Below are 21,571 nucleotides of genomic sequence, written 5' to 3'. Positions count from 1 at the left end.
GGGTGTGAGGGGTGATGTGACAGAGTAGTGTTGGCAGTGCAGAAGGAGATGTGGGGTGGGGGCAGTGATGTGGCAGACGGAGCGTAGGGGAATGAGTAAGTGTACTCACTTTGGCTGACCTACTTAGGTCATTGCAGCGCCTCCTGCACTGTATGCAGGTGACCTCCTCTGCCACCTCAAGCCAGGCCTTCCTGGTGGCAGAGGCAGGCTGCTTCCTCCCGCCCGCCGGGGGGAAGATCTCTGTCCTCCCCCTCCTCCTCACCCTATCTATTGATACCTGGAGTGAGGCATCATTAACCTGGGAGCAGCCTTCCCCCTGGGCTGCTCCATGCTGTATTTTTTCCTATTTGTTGCAGCATCTGTCAGTGGAGGACTGCCCCTTTAAATAGAGTTCCTCCAGCTGACAGACCTTACTGCGCATGCGCAGTCCGCCCGCTGCGCAGCTCAGCAGTGGGGAACCCGGAAGACCAGGTAAGTGGATCCAATTAGGCTGCGATTGCGCGCGGGGCAGACTGATTTCACCGGGCGCGTTACCCACGCGCCCAATAGCCCCCCCCACCGCGAACCCGCAGCCCTGGCAATATCGAGCCCCTTTATGTCTTCTTCACAACTTACTTTCCTACCTACCTTTGTGTCATCAGCAAATTTAACAACGATACATTCGGTCCCTTCATCCAAGTGATTGATTTAGATTGTAAATAGTTCAGGCCCAAGCACTGATTCCTGTGGCACTCCACTAGTTACATCTTGCCAACCTGAAAATGACCCATTTATGCCTACTCTCTGTTTCCTGTTAGCTAACCAATCCTTTATCCTAAAGGATTCATCAAGGCACCTGTAGCTGTCTCCTTACAAGCAGGACCATTAGCGTTCCAACCAGGTGGAAGCCAAACAATGTAAATGTGATTTTGACAGGCTGGAACCTGAACTACAGCTCCCGGTCTCAGATTGGAAGCTGCAAAGTAAATATCCCTTTAGTCTCAAAGATTCAGGAATATGGACACTTTCACTCACCCCGCCTCCACCTCTTTTTCTCTCTTCTCTGGTGTTTCATAGCTGGAAAGTAAACACCTCATGTTTTTTGTTTTAGATGATGTGACCAAACATAATAGGATATTCCCTGCCTTACTTTAACAACTCTTGTTTAATTTTTGTCCCTTTTCTTTGGTGAGAAGTAGGATTGAGAGACATAGGAATATTTAACATGGCTTGATTCTTTTCTCAGGGGAGGTTGGGGTAGGAAATATACATCCTTTTTATAGATCAGCAGATTTTATAGGAGGGGAAGTCTATGATAGAATAATCATACATGGAAGCTGGATAGAGCAGGCTTAATAGGCTGTGGATTTTGTTATATTATTGCTGTTTTGATAAGTTTATGTTTTTTGCAGCTAGTTCCTACCAGCAGTATTCAGCTTCATCTTTCTTTCTAGTCTCCTTCCCAATAACAATGACACCGTTGATGTTTAAACAAGCTCACTTTCATTTTCAAACATGCTTTCAATAGCATGCCCTCATTTAAAGGTTACACAAACAACCAGCAAACCAAATGTAGAAGTCAGTACAAATCTAAGAAATTCACATAATTTCAAAGTTGCCATTTTATAGTGAATTGCAGTTTCTACTACTGTAATTGAAATTCTGAGAAATATGGTCCAAAGATAAGACCAGTTACACACAAATCCATATTATAGATGAGAGATTATTTAAAAACTGTTCTCAACTAATTATCAAACAGCTTGATTACCTGTCACTTTGCAGATATGCTTAATTTGATATAAGTATCGCAACTTGCTCGGTCTCTGGACTTCTTTAAGGTTTGAAAATTAGATGCTGGAGAGTGATAGAAAAATAGATCAATTCTGATCCTCATTTATGAGGTTTAGGAAGGACAAATGGAGGACATTATCATGTGACATTAACCTGACAGTCATTATCACATGACAGGAAGTAGTATCCTTTTTCAGAAATGTAACTTTCTAAGTTATGAAAAACACAATAATTGATCAATGTTAATTACATGGGAGTGAAAAATGAGGGCCATAGTCTATGCCTATCAATGATTTTATCATACATTAAACTATCAGACAGAATAGCTATATGACACAACATATCGTCATTTTAAAATTGGGTTTGGAAAGTTCTGTTAAGTAAAGAGAACAAAGCAGTTTTGAAAAGGTAGCTCTGATTCAAAAATTACCCATAAAAATTGTGGAAAATTTCCTGGCCTCTTCTTGAGACAAGGCAATTAAAATATCAGACGCACAATAGAGATTATGGAGAGCAGACATACCAGAAACAGTACTATTTTCAAAATTATTTTCAGGTTTACATTTATTTCAATGTGATTAATCATAATAAATTATACAAAACCGAAAGCATGTATGAACAAATTGCTTGTAAAATATAAATTATTTGTTAAAAATACTTAGTTTTGGGGATTGCTTGGAAAGTCAATACTCGTATTTAGAAAAGGGTAGCAAATCCATTTAGTGCATCTTTATCCAACATATACTCTTGAGTTGTTTTAAAATATGTTGTCGTATAAAATCAAGTTTACATATCTAAAATAGCATGGAATTACCTTTGAATTACCTAGAATAGTAGATGCAGCAACATTTTGATTTTAAATTCAGTTAGCAATTCCAAAAAATTAAGACCAGGCTATTAGTCTGTTCAGGTAAATCAACTACAAAATAATATATTCAAATGAAGATAACCATTACACAGAGACAGCAGACTTCCATAAAATGAATGTGTGAACGGATTGATTCCTGAAAGTACAATGTTAGATGGTTATCAGGAGTGACATCCAAATCAAACTGAACCTGCAAATGTTCCTCAACTTTGGCCTTTTTGATTATTGTACATGAAAGACGAAACTTTGTCCAATTCAGCTTATTTCAGTTTCACAGTAATGAGACGGGGTAGAGTTCATTGATGCCAAAATTTTACACAACGTGCTTCACACTTCCCCCACTGTAATGGTGAATGAATGACTGCTGCCTGGAACTGGAGCCAGAGCAGCAAATATTTTTTTGATCAAGCGGGCGGGGGTATCCAGTTTCTGGTAGAGTATATGTTACATCGCTTAATGTATTGTTGTGAAGGGGGGAAAGGAAGATTGAGATGGAAGGCTATCATAGCCTATGTGTCCATTGAATTGTTAGTGGTACAGTGGGGAAAAGTAATGCTTGGCCTTGTGGTACGAATGTGCCTGTCCGATCCCTGGTCATGGAGTGAAGATGATGTTTAGTGCCCTTGTGGCAGTGATAACCCATCTGATTCCTCGCAGTATAGTGAAAATTTGTACATGGCCTTGTGGTTATGCTGGCAAGCACAATATCTGGTCATATAGTTGGGGGAGGTGGAGATGGTAAACCTCCACCAGGTGGCCTTGTGATACTGGTTTATCCATCCCATCTAACTTCATTATAAAAAATGTTGGATTTTCTAATACCCGCGCTCTGAATTTGAATCCTCAACACACAGTTAAGTGGAAAACATTTCACCACAACTCCCTCACATATCCAAACCACTCCTGATTCAGGCCTTTCACCTATGACGACGTTGATACCTCCATTGATCTGCGAAAATGTCTCAGCTTCTCAAACGGTCTGCCACCCCCAGAGCTGCTGTTGGTACAGTAACCACCTCTGTTGCCTCAGGTCTGAAAACATTAAGTTTGAGTGCACTTTGGGAGTGTTTGTTTTCACTGTCCATCTGCCCATATGGCTCAACCACATCAAGTTCTGCCTTTCTATGGCCAAATGCTTTTACACTTCCAAGGTTATCCTGGAGAGTTCCAATCTACTCTTCTCAACACATAACCGTCTCCTCCAAATTGTCCCAGCTGTACCCTCCATCGTCAACTTGGGATACCAAATCCAAGTAGCTCACGAACTTGTATCTGGGCATAACTTATGTTGGCCCCATGCCACCAGGGTGACCTTGCACAGAACTCATTGGAAAATCGTAGAAACATTTCCAATGATTTTTCATCCAATAGCGTCGATGATGGAAATTTGCGATGTTATGGCAAGTCTCCTGCTACATGCAAGGTCCTGCTGGTGTTGCAGGGCCTCAAAGTTCTGCAACCTCTGATTCTCCGTTTCCCTGTCCTCCCTTAGTCCACATTTCCCTCCGGCCTATCGCCTTTCCAGCTCTCATTAAACTAATCTTGTCCATGAAGCCTGCCATGTGCTGCCTCGATTCCCTAACCAACCTCTTTTGTCCCATCATCTGGCATGATCTTTGCATTCTTCAAAACTATCAACATCTACCCCATCTTCAAAAAAACTACTTTTGCTCTCTCTAACCTCATCAATTACCACCCCATTTCCAATCTTCTCTTTCTCTCTAATGTCCGGAATCACATCATTGTCTCACAACTGTGCTGCCATCATTTTCTGTTTGAGACTTCTGATCTATTCTACCCACAGCATGGACTGCACTGGTCAAAGTCACAAATAACATCCTTTTGCTCCTCCCTAACTTCTTCGCTGCCTTTGACACCATCTATCACACCACCCTCCTTAAACATTTTGGGGTAAAATTTCCATGGGGGTTTGTTCCCCTGATCTCCCACCATAACTTTGGTGGAAGATCCGTGAAACCCAGGGGAAATGGCATAAATGGCTGTTTGCGCTATTTCTCTGGGGTTTCTGCTGAAGTTGCGGCAAGAGACTGGGGGAAACACCGCTGAAATTCTACCCTCTCGTTTCCAAAGTCCACTCCAGTGATACTGCTCTTTGATGGTTTCACTCCTATTTGTTACATTATAAGTATTATATCGCACCCAGTGGCTTCTCCTCCCATCCCCACATGGTCATCTTTGGTGTAGCCCTGGACTCCATTCTTGGCCCCCTCCTCTTCATACTACCCCTTGGCAAAATTACCTGAAAGCATGGTCAGCTTCCATACTTATGTTAGTTGGATTTAAATATAGGGTGTAGGTTTTATATAGTTGCAATGTGTTATGTGGCTACTTTGCACATTGTTTCCAATGTACTGCTACATCAAAAAGAATAAATGTTTAAGCTAGAATACCTTTTTAATATTGTTTATCTCATGCAGGTTGGGGGAGGGGAAGAAGTGCACAGACACCTATTCATGTTGATACCTTTCAGCAATTTTAATTTATTGACGATCAGTCACAAAACAAGTCTTTGAACCTTAGTGTTAAAGAATGTACCAATAACTTCCATTAAAAAAAAATCTCTACATACATTCCAAATGTTGACTGAATATTTCAATCTTGCTGACAATGCGAGCTGTCTCACCAGCCCCTTCTAACACCTGTCCTCCTTTTGTCCTCACAAGTAGACAGCTTTGTTTACAATGGGAAAATATCTATGCACACAACATACTGCTGGAGTGGTGGGGGGGAGGGGACGGAGGGGGAGGAGAGGGTAGAGATGGAGTAGAAGTTGCACAGTCATAGAAGTGCAGGCTTTTTCTCTCTGTGTACTGCCTCTGCAGGCTTAGAGTGCATTAGTCAGCGTTACTGCAGTTAAATTGTAACTGCCTTCAAGACTGTTGCTCCTTTCGGGGAAGGGGGAAGAAAATACACAGCAGCTTCCACCAACGTGACAACTGGAAGTCAAGTCTCTCCATGCTTTAGTAACAGATTGACAATTAGATACAAAACAGACTGCGACATAGGTTTAAGACACATTATACACAAAGTTTGCTAAAGGCTTTCAGTACAAGAAATTTAGTGCATACAGTATCGATAGTAAACAGTTTATTACAGCTTATTCTCGCCATTTAAAATGAAAGGTTGTGTTTACGGACATGATGTTGGGGTAAACGTATAAACAATACTGTACATAAATATACAACCCTCACTTCACCACAGAGAAACGTAATAGAGCCAGTAAAGACCAGGAGCAAGTCTGTTTTCTGAAGTGACTGGCAGAACTGTTAAACAGTCACATACCACACCATGCACCAGTAACCTTGCAGAGGCTTGATTTTCCTGAGGTTTAAATAAAATCTTTGACATTTAACAGAAATGCCAAATCATGGCCTGTAAAAGTGCAGGAACTTCTCTCGCTCATTAGTTGCAGTTTAAACTTCTGGCAAAAATCATCCCATATGTGATACATTTGCTGTGACGTCCAAAGCAAACTTCATGACAGGAGGTCCGTTTAAATGACCTTCCACTGCATGACACTCATGTCCTTCCCACCAGTGGAGACTAGCTGACTGTCATCATGCAGAAAGTTTACACTGGTCACATGACTGCTGTGTCCTCCATATGTGTGGCCTGGAGCCTGCAAGGTTAAACAAATAATCTTTTTATGTTTGATTGACATATTGTGGATCAACATTGCATGAAAAGGAAGCTGTTACTTATTTGTATCAAAAGCAGCTGCCTGCTGGTAATTTGGGACAAACTGTAAAGAAGATCTGAACTCACTCCAGTTCTGAAGGGTCAGGTCTCAATTAAAAGCGCACCCAGTTTTTGCCAGTTCAAATCAGAAGAGGCTTCTCATCCCCTATCCAGGAAAACACACACACACAAAACTCTGGTTGGACGTATTCCTGGAGTCTTTATCATGTGATATTGGATTACATTACATCTGATCACATGACATTTGCCTGCAGTTTACAAACTGGTATTGCATTTACTGTATAAAGTTGAGCCACAAATGCTAAACATTTTCCTCCACCAACTGTTCCACCTGAGGGGAAACCCTTGCAGTCTGTTTCTCAATGTCTGGACCTTTCCCGAGCTGCCTGTTGTTTTTATCTGAAATCCCTGTCCACTCTTAGCCATTCAGTATGCACAACTGACAGAGCCATTTTAAGAATTCTTGGGGCCTTTTTAAATCCTCTTTTAAATCTACAGTGTTCATTTCAAAGATACACTCTGATCCCTCATCTGCAAAGGGGTTCGAAACTAGAACTCATCGAAATAACGTGTAAAATATGTTAATACATCCAATGAATCATTAAACTTCTGAAGTCTTCTGATACAACACAAGAATAAGGAGAAACAGCAGCAATGCACAAGACACAGGAAGAAATATAATTAAAGGGAGTTAATGTTTCACTATGGAACACTATGATCCCAGAATTCCCCGAGGATCCCGGTAGTCTCTCACCATTACTCTCGCAGCACACCCCAGAAAATAGCAGTGATTCGATTGTGATGGGTCACCAACATTTCCAGGAGTTTCTTGATTGCCTTGTAAGAGGCAGACCATCCGCCCGTCCCTCACATGGCAAGAGGGCTGAGCCAGCGGTGGGGCTCTCCCTTCGCCAGATGTTCCCATTCCTTAGGCTCACTCGGGATCCAGCAAGCGCCCTGGAGCCTGAAGAATAGAATTACATTTTTTTTCGTTGATCAGCCCCTTGCTATCGGTGTTGATGGTATGATTGTTGGGGAGGTGGGGGTGAGGATGGGCCTAGACAACCCTTCCACAGGTGGGCTGTGCCAGAGTTTACATACCCGATGGCCAGGTGGGCACTGGAGGTGTGCCCAAAGTGGCACATGTGCCAGCCATAGTAATGGGTTGCCCTCCGGCTGTCCCCGCGAACTCTGGTGGGCATGATGTTGGCGTAACCGTCAGGATGGCGCCCCATGGGTTTTTAGTCCTTATTTATTATGTTTTTTTAAATGACTGTAGATCCAGTACTTGTGCTATTTAAACCAATACAACATTTAATTGGTTGCCATGCTATTAGAGAGCAATAGTTTTGGTTCTCAACAGGAAACATACTGTGAGATTACGGGGCCTAGGTCAGCACCTGTGATTCCACAATCCCAGCCTGGCCATTTAGTGTCTGACAGAGAAATATTAGACAGCAGACAAATAATACCTGGAGGCCTGAAAGCAGGTTATCTACACTGACCTTTGAGAATATGAATGGACAACTTGGAGAGAGACCCAAAGAAGGGAGGCAAAGTTTTAAAGAGGGGGGAGAAATTCTAAGAAAATTAACTACAAGTAATCATTGATATGAAGAATATACAAAAAGTGATGTCATACCCTGGCCTGTGAACATGGACATGAAAATAGATGCACTTTGCCAAAGTCATCGCCTGTAGACAAAAGTTTCTTATCATAGGATCTGCACACAGCATTGATGTCAGTTCCATCTGATCCTTCAGGCCAAACTCCTGCAACACACAAGATACATTGCAAGGTCGTTAAAAACCGGGGACACTTCTATCTTAGGCTTCTCCAACTGAGGTAGCTGCAAGAAAATTATTGGATGTCGGGGTTAGGGATGGAAAGATCCAACTTCATATTTGGCATTGGGTGTTCATGGGAGTGCCTGCCTGGTCATGCTTTGAACCCTGTGGTTGAAATGGGCCAGTTCTGGCCCAAACATGTATTGTATTTATCTGCTTATAGTCTGTGTTCACCTGGGGGAAGTGTACAAGTTCCAGATGCTGCAGTCCCTTGCCATCAGACTCTAATTCGAGGCTAGGTACAGCCTGCTGAAGTTCCAATAAAAGTGAGTGAAAACTGTCAGATGGTATAAGGTTCACCAGCACTCACACCGATACCATTTAATTCCAGAAACAGACACAAGCATATAACTAATCACAGACCAAACCTGTGGTATGACAGACATCAATCAACTTGAGTTTCTGGTGGTAGGTGGAGCTAGAAAGTCAAAGAAAGGGCAATTGACTGAGTGATAAGTTGCTACATTTGGTGAGAGGCTGCTATATTTTAGATTCATATAAAAGGGCTACAAAGTTAAAGAGTGCCACATAGAATGGAATGGTGATGAGGGAAGGAGATACATACGTGTCAACCTACAAAACTTAAAAAAGCTAATCATCAGGGTAACAGAGAGGGTTGATGAGGGCAATGCGGTTGATGTGTATGTGGACTTTCAAAAGGTGTTTGATAAAGTGCCACATAACAGGCTTGTCAGCAAAATTGAAGCCAATGGAATAAAAGGGGCAGTGACAGCATGGATACTAAAGTGGCTAAGTGACAGGAAACAGAGAGTAGTGGTGAACGGTTGTTTTCTGGCCTGGAGGAAGGTGTACAGTGGTGTTCCCCAGGGGTCGGTACTAGGACCACTGCTTTTTTTGATATATATTAATGACTTGGACTTGGGTGTACAGGATACAATTTCAATATTTGCAGATGGCACAAAACTTGGAAGTGTAGTAAACAGTGAGGAGGATAGTAATAGACTTCAAGAGGACATAGACAGGCTGGTAGATGGGCGGACACATGGCAGATGAAATTTAATGCAGTGAAGTGCAAAGTGATACATTTTGGCAGGAAGAAGGAGGAGAGGCAATATAAACTAAATGGTACAATTCTAAAGGGGGTGCAGGAACAGAGAGAACTGGGGGTATATGTGCACAAATCTTTGAAGGTGGCAGGACAAGTTGAAAAAGCAGTTAAAAAGCATACAGGATCCTGGGCTTTATAAATAGAGGCATAGAGTACAAAAGCAAGAAAGTTATGTTGAGCCTTTATAAAACAGTGGTTCGGCCGCAGCTGGAGTATGTGTCCAATTCTGGGCACCGTACTTTAGGAAGGATGTGAAGGCCTTAGAGAGGATGCAGAAAAGATTTACTGGAATGGTTCCAGGGAAGAGGGACTTCAGTTATGTGTACAGACTGGAAAAGCTGGGGTAATTCTCCTTCGAGCAGAGAAGGTTAAGAGGAGATTTAAATGAAGTGTTCAAAATCATGAAGGATTTAGATGAAGTAAATAAAGAGAAACTGTTGCCATTGGCGGAAGGGTCGAGAACCAGAGGACACAGATTTAAAGTGATTGGCAAAAGAACCAAAGGACGACATGAGGAAAAACTTTTTTACGCAGTGAGTAGTTATGATTGGGAATGCACTGCCTGAAAGGGTGGTGGAAGTAAATTCAATCTGGCTTTCAAAAAGGAATTGGATAAATACTTGAAGGGAAAATATTTGCAGGGCTACGGTGAAAGAGCGGGGGAATGGGATTAACTGGATTGCTCTTACAAAAAGCTGGCACGGGCTTGATGGGCCGAATGGCCTCCTTCTGCGCTGTAACCGTTCTATGATTCAAAAAAAATACAACTGAAGAACAGCTGTGTATAAAGGTGTACAGCCAAGGCCATTGTTTGGAGGTGACTGAATAAAATAAATTCCTCTTTATAACAATGGATTTCAGGAATTGTACTAGTGTTTTTGGATCATGTTCTGTAATTCTAAAACCCAAGGCCTATGAAAAGAAATAATTACAATGGGAGTGCAGTGGGACATGAACTTTTTATGATTAAGCTACAGCTATTCCTAATGTGCCACAAGCAGTATTATAGGAGAAAAAACTAAATACACAAAAGTATAATTTTTGAAAATGGGATTTAGAATTTTTTATATAAAATTCAATTCTTGAGGGTGAGGTATGAAGGTATGCCACCAGGAAATTTAGATTTTTGACATTTTAGTTATATTTTTTATCTTAAATTAAATGAAAATAGTTGGTTACAAGTTGCAATTGACTCTTGGGTTTTGCTCTATGGGAAGGTACTACTCAGTGATTATAATAAAGAAAGCCTACATGTATGCATGTGCCATAGATTCTGTTGAAGTAGCATGCGGGTCTTTGATTACTCTCTCCTTCCTCAGAGATGGATCAATCTACTATATGTTCTCCCAATTAACGCAGTTGAATACGAGTTGTTATTTCCAAGTTAGGCAGAAACTAAGTATTTTAAGGCTGGAATCTGAACTCACAAGCTAATAGTCTGGGAGCTCAAACTGGCACCACCAGAGAATCAGACAGCCTGCACCACAAGAGCATCAGACAGCCTGCACCATCACAACAATCAGCCTGAACCACCAGAGCTATCTGACAGCCTGCACCATCAGAGCTATCAGACAGCCTGCACCATCACAACAATCAGCCTGCACCATCAGTGCTATCAGACAGCCTGCGCCATTCAGTGCTATCAGACAGCCTGCACGATTCAGTGCTATCAGACAGCCTGCACCATCAGTGCTATCAGACAGCCTGCACCATCAGAGCTATCAGACAGCCTGCACCATTCAGTGCTAACAGACAGCCTGCACCATCAGAGCTATCAGACAGCCTGCACCATCAGAGCTATCAGACAGCCTGCACCATTCAGTGCTAAGACAGCCTGCACCATCAGAGCTATCAGACAGCCTGCACCATTCAGTGCTAACAGACAGCCTGCACCATCAGAGCTATCAGACAGCCCGCACCATCAGAGCTATCAGACAGCCTGCACCATCAGAGCTAACAGACAGCCTGCACCATCAGTGCTAACAGACAGCCTGAACCATTCAGTGCTATCAGACAGCCTGCACCATTCAGTGCTTTCAGACAGCCTGCACCATCAGAGCTATCAGACAGCCTGCACCATTCAGTGCTTTCAGACAGCCTGCACCATCAGCGCTATCAGACAGCCTGCACCATTCAGTGCTAACAGACAGCCTGCACCATCAGAGCTATCAGACAGCCTGCACCATTCAGTGCTTTCAGACAGCCTGCACCATTCAGTGCTATCAGACAGCCTGCACCATTCAGTGCTATCAGACAGCCTGCACCATTCAGTGCTATCAGACAGCCTGCACCATTCAGTGCTATCAGACAGCCTGCACCATCAGTGCTAGTATGGTTGTAGTGCGGTTGGAGTGTCCTCACTTACAAAAGATCTGAATGATACAAGACACTTACCAAATACATGAAATCCTAATGTGCAGGTATAAGTGGCCCACTCAACATCCCTGACATTTTCAACACTCACCACTTGCTTGCAGATTGAAGCCATCCCTGTACAAGAAAAGCAAGATAAAATACATGGATTCAGTCATACTGGAGTGAATGGTAAATACTGAATTTCATCACTATAATCTGTATTAAACTGGCTATTACAGAGTCATTTCAAGTCACAAAGCTATAAATTCAAGACACTAAACATACTTCCTGGGCTGGCATTCACCATCAAAAGTTATCCTTATGAAAGGAATATTTACTGTTGCAGTTTAAACAATACAAATTCATTTGAAGATACATTGCAATCAGTGTCAAAATTCAAGATTAGAATAAATCTTTACAATTAAAAATCTACCTCCATTCTTTTGTTAATGTCATTTTTGATCGTAACATTTTGGGATTTGTTTTTAATATAAGGAAGAGTGGTCACATTGCACCAAAGGAAGGTCCCCTCTTATGTCGGAAGATCATAGGTTCAAGCCCCACTCCAGGACTTGAGCACATAATCTCGGCTGACACCTCAGCACAGTACTGCAGGAGTGCTGTACTGTCGGAGGTGCCGTCTTTCAGATCCGATGTTAAAAGGATGTCCTGTTTGCCATCCCAAGTGAATGTAAAAGATCCCATGGCATTATTTGAAGAGCAGAGGAGTTCTCCCAGTGTCCTGGTCAACATTTATCCTTCAAACAACATTACTAAAACCATTTTTTGGTCATTACTGCTGTTTGTAGGATCTTGATTTGTGCACCTTGACTGCTGGGTTTCCCTATATCACAAAATTGGCTATACTTAAAAAGTGATTTATTGGCTGTGAAGCACTTTGCGATGTCCTGAGGTCATCAAAAGCATTATAAAAGTGCAAGTTCTTTCTTTCTTAAGTGGCTGGAAAGCCATTTTGTTTTCATTTATGTTATTGATAAAAGGTCAGCTTACAAAGGGTTAACGCCAAGCGATTTAAAGTTTTGATTAGGATGGTTCACCACGCAGACCAGCTACCATAGACATCCAACTGTTTATTTTTGCCTGTTATACTAGCTTTGAGACAATGAAGGTTGTTAAGAGCTAGTGCTAAGTACCTCATTATGGTAGAATGGTTTTCGTTCATTATACCGAGCAGGAGATTAGCTGAAGAGACATACTGATGCAAGGGGCATATTTTCATACAAGGTGGTGACTGATTGGCAGCTCGATGGACCAATCCTCAATAACCAGGGTTGAGGGAGGGGGTCAGAAGACAGTATTTGTTTCCTGCTCTCCTTCCAGAGATTCAGTTTGTAACAGTCAGAGACATAGAAAGATCTCTCTCAAATAGCCAGTCAGGGAGGCTGAAAGATACCAAGCCTCGGTATGAACAAATACAAGTGTAGCAGAGGAAGACAGCTGCCAGTTAGCTCAGGGACAGTGAACCTGTAAGTCAGTTTAGCCTATAATGATGGGAGAGTTGCATATTTTGTTATTTTATGATACAACGAGCTGTAAAAAACTATAATATGTTTGTGCATGTATTTCATGTAAAATAAACAGGGTTGATTTTAACCTGGAGTGGGTTTCAGGTGGGTGAGGGATGGGGCAAGTTCAAAAATGCATTCAGTGGCCTAGATTTCAGGCCTGGGGTATTTTAACTCCTGGTAATCTGCTTCTGTGCAGCCTGTTAGTACCAGGCCAACTTATCCCTTTTCTCTAGGACCCTCTCAGTGGCAAGACCCTGCAGAAGAACACACCTCAGAGGAGGGTAAACTTTCTGAAGAGGCACCAACATGTCTTCTATCCCTCCCAAGCACCAGCACAGAGACTGGTATCCTGGGCAGGTTAGACAGTGAGTGAGAGGGGTCTGCATATCATGACACACCCAGCATGAATGAGCAGGAGAAGGTAGTGGGGTAGGGTCAACCCGTGGGGCACTACAATTGACGTCACTAGACTTGGGGTCGGGGGAAGAGAGGGTCATAACTCCTACACACTCATTGACCACCTGATTTCCTTTCCTTGGTAGTAGTGATCGGACCTTGAGCTCAGCACACAGGCCCACCTGCCCAAACCAATTCCAGCCACCTGCTTATGATTTTGACTAAGTGTGAAGCTGTCACTCTCTAATCTCACAGAATAGCTACACAAACTCAAAAAGCAGGACAAATCCAATCTGGATAATTACCACCCTATAGGCCTACTCTCAATCATCAGCAAAGTAATGGAAGGAGTTGTTAACTGCTTTCAAACGGCACTTACTCACTACTAACCTGCTCACTGATGCTCAGTTTGGGTTCTGCCAGGACCACCCGACTCCAGGGTCATTACAGGTCAAAATCCTGGAACTCCCTACCTAACAGCACTGCAATAAATGCAAACAAAGACACCAGAGCTGAATTCCAGAGGTGAGAGTGACTTCCCTTGATATCAAGGCAGCATTTGACCAAATGTGGCACCAAGGAGCCCTAATAAAACTGAAGTCAATGGGGATCAAGGGGAAAACTCTTCAATTCTGGAATTATACCTAGCACAAAGGAAGATGTTGTGGTTTTTTGGAGGCCAACCATCTCAGCCCCAGGACATCGCTGCAGGATTCCTCAGAGCAGCGACCTATGCACAACTTTCTTCAGCTGCTTCATCAGTGACCTTTGCTCCATCATAAGGTCAGAAGTGGGGCTATTTGTTGATGATTACACATGTTCAGCTTCATTTACAATTCCTCAGGTAACGAAGCAGCCCATACCCGCATGCAGAAAGACCAGGACAACATCCAGGCTTGGGCTGATAAGTGGCAAGTAACATTCGTGCCAGACAAGTGTCAGGCGATGACCATCTTCAACAAGAGAGAATCTACCCACCTCCCATTGACATTCAGCGGCATTACGATCATTGAATCCCCCACCAACAACATCCTGGGGGTCACCATTGACCAGAAACTTAACTGGACCAGCCACATAAATGTCGTGGCTATCAGAGCAGGTCAGAGGCTGGGCATTCTGTGGCAAGTGGCTCACCTCCTGATTCCCCGAAGCCTCTCCACCACAAGCTTGGAGTGTGATGGAATACTCTCCACTTGCCTGGATGGGTGCAGTTGCAACAACACTCAAGAAGCCCGACACCATCCAGGACAAAGCAGCCCGCTTGATCGGCAATGCATCCACCACCTTAAACATCCACTCCCTCCACCATCGGCGCACCGTGTCTGCAGTGTGTACTATCCATAGTGCACTGCAGCAACTCGCCAAGACTTCTTCAACAGCACCTTCCAAACCCTGACCTCCACCACCTAGTAGGACAAGGGCAGTAGGTGTGTAGGAACATCATCACCTCCAATTTACACACCATCCCGACTTGGACATATATCACCATTCCTTCATCGTCGCTGGGTCAAAGTCCTGGAACTCCCTACCTAACAGCACTGCAATAAATGCTGGCCTTGTTAGTGATGCTCATATCCCCAGAATTAATAAGATAAATAAACACTCCCTGCACTCTGACACTGATCTCCTCCTATCTACTCTAGTCCTCAGGTAATAGTTGCTCATATTTACAATATATTAGTAGAGGTATGTGGGTTTCATGTTCCATTGAAAACCTATTTAATTATATCCTATGGAGAATCCCATGTTAAGCTGTCCACACTTAACTATGACATTTCCCTTTGACGCCAATAGGTGATGCTCTAATCAAACTTTCCAGTTTATTTTACCACTTCCTGTAATAGTTGCCAGAATGCCTCTATTTGTGCTGTGGCACTTTGTCACAGACTTTGGAGAGCCCCATCTACCGTGTGAAGAGCTGGTTGAGGTTTGTAACTTTTTACATTTTCAAATTTAAATTTGTATACTTTGTTGGGTTTTTTTGCAATATTTTAGTGCCCCGCTCCTCTTCCTCCCAGCCCCCTCTAGTGACTCTTGCTTGTGGCCACTGCTTTAAATTTTGTTCAAAACGTTTTTTTTAATCATTATTTACATTTTTTGAAATGTTCTTTGGCCTCCTGTGCGGTTGCATCTGATTGGCTCTGGCTCCGCCGCTACCAGCTCTTACTCCTGGCATGCTCTCTGGCGCTCTGTCCTGGTGCCTCTTCTTTGCAGCCTGTGCAGGTTCCCACCCACTACTTCTCCTGGCTTGGCCCACTCCCTAGCTCTCTACTGGTGGTGCTTGTCTAGGCCATGTTACACCCATTCAGAAAGTTGGTGTAAAATAGCCTAGAGAAGCCACAAGAGAGAAATCTAGGGACAGTGAGAGAAGGAACAGGTGACGGAGAAAGATTGAGAATGACAGAGTGAGAAAGAGAGAGACAGAGAGAGACAGAGAGAGAGCGAGCACGGGGGTGATTCAGGCATCGCAGAAGATTCTTGAGATAAAAGAGAGAGCTTGAGGGAAGAAACAGTCATGGGAGATCTAGTAGTCCTATCATAATTTTCCAGCCTGCTTATCACTCATAGGAACATAGGAACAGGAGTAGGCCATTCAGCCCCTCGTGCCTGCTCCGCCATTTGATAAGATCATGGCTGATCTGTGATCTAACTCCATATACCTGCCTTTGGCCCATATCCCTTAATACCTTTGGTTGCCAAAAAGCTATCTATCTCAGATTTAAATTTAGCAATTGAGCTAGTATCAATTGCCGTTTGCGGAAGAGAGTTCCAAACTTCTACCACCCTTTGTGTGTAGAAATGTTTTCTAATCTCGCTCCTGAAAGGTCTGGCTCTAATTTTTAGACTGTGCCCCCTACTCCTAGAATCCCCAACCAGCGGAAATAGTTTCTCTCTGTCTACCCTATCTGTTCCCCTTAATATCTTATATACTCAAAGAACCATCCAGTCCAAAGCTGCTATGCCTTGTAGGAATAACATCCAGTCCCAAACTGCTAATGAGTTGGGATCTCATTACAATATAACTTATTCAAGTCAGCACTATGGTTAGGACCAGTTGATTTATTTCCTCTCCTTGATAAGAACAGATAAAAAAGTTTGCCCATAAGCAGCTGGAGTGGGTCAACTGGAACTGCTATCCCTATCATTTCCTTAAGGTAATCCTTCTAAAATTTTCATATCTAAGGGAAAGCCTGCACACGTGTGAACATTCCCTCATTTTCATCAGGACCACTAAAATAAGTGGAACAGATAAAACAAATTGTTAAATAAAATTCAGAGCAACTGTAAAAGTCTGTAATAAAACAATGGGCTTCCACTCTCAACACACTTTGATTCAAAAAGCCCTTCAGTGATGGCCTCCAGGATTTCTTGATTATCAAAAGTCTCACTTTTTTGGATGCTTTTAGAATTTGCTTTGTGTCCCATCAAAGTTAATCACATCTCGATATGATTATCAGATCAGGACATGTGTTAATATCAGAGGTTAACTGGAAAAATGGAGGCCAGCCAGTCATCACATTATCTATCTAGGATGCCCAGGGCATCTCCTGTCCCTTTATATTGCCAGGCAGGAGACATCAGGTTAAACTGATAAGCAATTAAACTATCAACATGGCCATTATGTCAGGGTCTGGAGGAACCTCACTTCAATATACATTCTGGGCATCATGTGAGTAGACTCACATTAAAGGGGAAGGTTCTGGACATGGAAGGGGAAGATATAAGAACAAGTAGCAAGCTTTTGTTTAGTTAAGCAGATAGAATGGTCAGAAATCAAACCTATAGAAGCCAGGCTGGATCACCTTGGGTCTGCAGGAAACCAAGTTGTATGAGTTTATTGTATGACCATAATAGTTATTATACTATTGGTTTCTAAGTAATAAACTTGCATTTGGACAATATGCTTGAGCCTGAACCATGAGGAATCATTTAATTAAGTTTAAGAGGTTTCCTTACAGATGCAGACCAAAAGCTAACTTTATGTGCTCCAGTAACTCCAGTTGGAGACATCTTGGCAGAATTGAAGTTCAAATCCCAATTCATTAATGAAAGGTGGCTCACCACCATCTTCTCAAGGGCAACTAAGGATAGGCAATGAATTCTGGCCTTGTCAGCAATGCCCATATCCCAAGAATGAATAAAAAAAGTATCTTCCAGTAGCACGGCACTCTTTCTAGGTGGTAAGGGGAAAATCGATAGTGATTCATTCTACCCATTGGTCAAGTTAAATGGTGATTGGAAACAGCAGAGCTTGTGCTCCACATGACAAAGTGGAAATTTCTGCACTTAGTATCACATGGTTTTGAAATAGTCAAAATAGAAGCTCTCATCCTTACTGAAATACAAAAGAAAGGTCAGAGATAAGTTGTCTGTAGGGCCCAGGCGAGCTTGATTAATCTGGAAATTATTTGGGATATTGAGGCTTTGGTTTAGGTGCTACCTGATTTATGTATGGTCAAGTAGTGGACTGATTCTAGAGACTCCGATGGTATGTAGGAACCTGCTCATCAGCATTCTATGCAATAATTAACTCCTACTATTAAATCTTCAATCATGGATGATTGACAGCTCTGACCTCTAAGGCCTTTAGACTGGATCAGCGTTATGGGTGGGACATATAAATGAGACCCACGATGAAAGGTGCCGTGGCCTTTGGCAGGGAGGAAATGAACTCATTGGAGCAGTTTCACACCGGAAATCCGTTCCTAGTTAATATCTACCCTGATATTTTAGTCCCTTCAAGACTGATTGTAATGTTTTTAACTTTGCACTGATTCAGTGCCTCAATGTATCATTTGGCTTCTTTGTATTATTTATCCTTCAAATAAATCTAATAGCTTAAGCTTGTATACATTGGTCTGGTGATGTGATACAGGGAGAGACAGGAGCATGTTGTGGGCACCCCATGTGACCTCCAGTGAACTGTTTACTACAAATAGTGGTTAATTGTTAAAGCTGGACATGCTAACATATAAAGGCACAGATTTCATATCATAGCAGAATTGGTCTGCTTATGGAAATTGCCTTCTTCCCGTGAACGTAAGACAGGAAGTGTTGGGTAAAAGCCCGAACCACAACACTCAGTTTTTGATAGAATGAGTTTTCCTTTAAAAACAATTTCAAAATTAATCAAACTTTTATTCAGAATCGAACAAATGTAATACTTACAGTATAGGATCTCATAGTCCCCGGAATTAGACATTAAATACTGAGAATCAATCGACCAGTCAAGGTGTGTGATAAAACTGGAGTGACCCTATGAGGGAAAAGAGAAGATAACATTTATCTAGATTATATAAGTCAGTTATGATTATACATAACTGCCTCTATGGAGCTGTTGCTAAAGTTGCATGAAATAGAAGGTTACATAGCAGTCTAAAAATCTTTGTAGCATCTTAATTTTCATAAGGAAAGCTCTGCATCTATCATCAATATCCTTTGACTGAAATGTGAAATTTCCTACTGAATTATAAAGGCTGATGAGTTTAGAGAGATTGGGGGTCATTTTAACTTTTGCCGATAGTGTAAATGGGGTGATGTCGAGTTGGGTGCACGTCATACACCTCTCCCGATTTTCGTTTCCATTGAATTGGGAGAGGACTATAACAAGTGGCCTATTTGATATTGCCCTGTTTACACTATCACCAAAAGTTAAAATTACTCCCACTGGTTTAACAAACCACCATTATAACACAAAACAAATATGCAGTACACTTCAATTTAGATTAAATGCAACTTACTGAGCATTTACCAACTCGGCTGTATTTTCTGCCATTTTCATTGACTGTGTAAATGTAAATATAATTATCGTGCGAGCCAATTGCTAGATAATTTCCCTCTACAAAAAACAAAGTACAAAGTAGAATAGATCACTGATAATGGAATTAAAGAAAACCTGTGCTTTTAAAAAGTACATCTTTCTCAAAATACACGATTAAAATGAAATGTTACTGGTAGACATTGTTAATGCTACTGTAATATCAGTTTTAAATGTTAAATATTACTATCCCAAAAATCATCCTTCGCCGGGCCCAACATTTTGAATCTGTGTTAGAGGATGGGTTGCACTCTCACTGCATATCCTTGTCTTACTAAAGTTGGACTCAATATTGTTAATGATACAGTGCTGATGTCAATATGATCACAGTTATGTCTGATATTGAGGTCGACTTCTGATTGTGTCAGCAAAGGCAAAAATTGAAGACCTGCTACCTCAATTGCAATTTTATTCAAATAAAAACACTTTTAAGATCTAATTAAGGTGTGGAAAAAAACACATTTTTATTTAAATACCGATGGTACAATTCTCCCTCAGAGCCTGTGGCACAAAGCTACCTGTCAGGCTGTCCTTTGTTCAATAGTAGGTTCTGAGATATTTACTGTAGCATGCACCTCATTATTACTTGTAAACTGCCCCTCCCACAAGCAATAAAAATATGATAGGAATATTAAATGTTAACTAGTTTGGAGGTTGTAATCTGGAACAGAGCTGTTGGAAAAAACATGAGCATCTGAGTGGTGCTTTCTTGCCAAGATCAGAGACCAAGATCTTGGAAAAAAAGAGGGACATAGTTTACCAAAACCTTGAAATTGAGTTTAACACAAAGAATCATAGAATCATGCAGCACAGAAAGAGGCCATTCAGCCCATCGTGCCTGTGCCGGCTCTTTGAAAGAGCTATCCAATTAGTCCCACTCCACTGTTCTTTCCCCATAGCCCTGCAAATTTTTCCTTTTGAATAAAAGTTTCATTTTTTTCCACAAGAAAAGCAACGATTGCTGGAAATGAGAGACTTGATCTGTAGAGCTGTGAGGGGTTCTTTCTAGCTCAGCAGTGAGAACATATTAAAAACAATCAGTCTTAAAGTCATAATAATAACTTCACATTGCACAGCTACAAACTTGAAGTCTGAAGCTGTGAGAATTCGCACCAGTCAGTGCAAAAAAAGTTGTGGGATGATTTCCTCTTTGCTTTTGCAAGGCAGTAAAATAAAATTCTAGCGATAAGCTATTAGTAAACCTTTTAAAAGTGGTGGGTACCTGGTGAATAACGCATGACTGACAGCTGTTCATTTCCATCAGTGTGAACAGTCACCAGATCTTTTGATTCAGTGTCCAGAACTAACCACCTGTTAATGAAACAAATTAAACATTGATTGCATTGAAACTGAGTGTTTCCTGATAATAAAATACTGATTTCGTTTACATTATGCTTCTTTCAGTTTGATTGGATCTCAGGTTAGCTTATTTTATTAGTGGTGCCTTCCTAGAGGGGGCACTTGAGGTACTGATTTCTGTCTGTTGACACTGGGGTTCCCAGTGCTACCTCTGCTGGTCCAATTCAAATATGCACATGCAAAAGCCATTAATATCTTGTTCATAAAAAATGTGCTGGATATCAGTTGATTCCATATAAAAGGCATATCCAAATTAATCATGTTCCCATTAGCAGTGCAAACTACTAACAAGCATCTGTCTACTTAAAATCATACAAATGTGAAAATGGCCCTCTAGCACAAATATACGACTTATTTCAGTTGTGTCAGCAATTCCTCAGCTCACCAATAGGTTCCACTATTGCTACATAACTCACTCATTAAAGCAAAAACCTTAAACCCTTTCTAAATTCCTCCTTTCCCCATCCAATGTGTATTGTAAATGATGAATGAAATAATAGTTATTGTAACTATAACTTTAGAAACATGATCTGTTCTAGACTAATTTGATTTTTATTTTGCTGTGAACTTACATTAATAAAAACAGCAAATGGCATCTGACTGATAGAGAAGTCACTTACTCACACTTACCTTCCAGTTTGGGTTCCTATAGCAACAACAGATCCTGATGGATGGAAACCAGCAGACTGAGCTGGGTCCTACAGTTTGGAGGAAACATATTCAGAAGCACAGACTGTTAATAACAGACTAATTGAACCCCACAGTGCTGAGGGGTTGTAAATTTCAATTGCTAAAACATGTATAGTAATTATGTAGGTGGAATGTTTCCTATTAAGCAA

The 21,571-nt window shown here is 41.7% G+C and overlaps 1 protein-coding gene across 5 annotated transcripts in view; it reads right to left on the bottom strand.

Annotated features, from left to right (window-relative positions):
* Positions 1-5,109: 5,109 nt before the first annotated feature.
* The window catches only part of eml1 (EMAP like 1), a 196,160-nt gene continuing 179,698 nt past the window's right edge, over positions 5,110-21,571 (bottom strand). For all 5 annotated transcript variants that reach the window (XM_067991785.1, XM_067991781.1, XM_067991782.1 and 2 more), the window contains 7 exons: positions 21,363-21,430; positions 20,596-20,684; positions 19,297-19,394; positions 18,725-18,812; positions 11,670-11,765; positions 8,001-8,131; positions 5,110-6,278 (listed from right to left, as the gene is read on the bottom strand). In XM_067991785.1, coding sequence (XP_067847886.1) covers positions 6,153-6,278; positions 8,001-8,131; positions 11,670-11,765; positions 18,725-18,812; positions 19,297-19,394; positions 20,596-20,684; positions 21,363-21,430 — 696 coding nt within the window. In that variant the 3' untranslated portion in view covers positions 5,110-6,152. The remainder of the gene's footprint in view (positions 6,279-8,000; positions 8,132-11,669; positions 11,766-18,724; positions 18,813-19,296; positions 19,395-20,595; positions 20,685-21,362; positions 21,431-21,571) is intronic.

Source organism: Heptranchias perlo, chromosome 10, assembly GCF_035084215.1.
Source record: "Heptranchias perlo isolate sHepPer1 chromosome 10, sHepPer1.hap1, whole genome shotgun sequence".
In the NCBI taxonomy this organism is placed as follows: domain Eukaryota; kingdom Metazoa; phylum Chordata; class Chondrichthyes; order Hexanchiformes; family Hexanchidae; genus Heptranchias; species Heptranchias perlo.
This window is presented reverse-complemented; position numbering and strand designations above follow the sequence as displayed.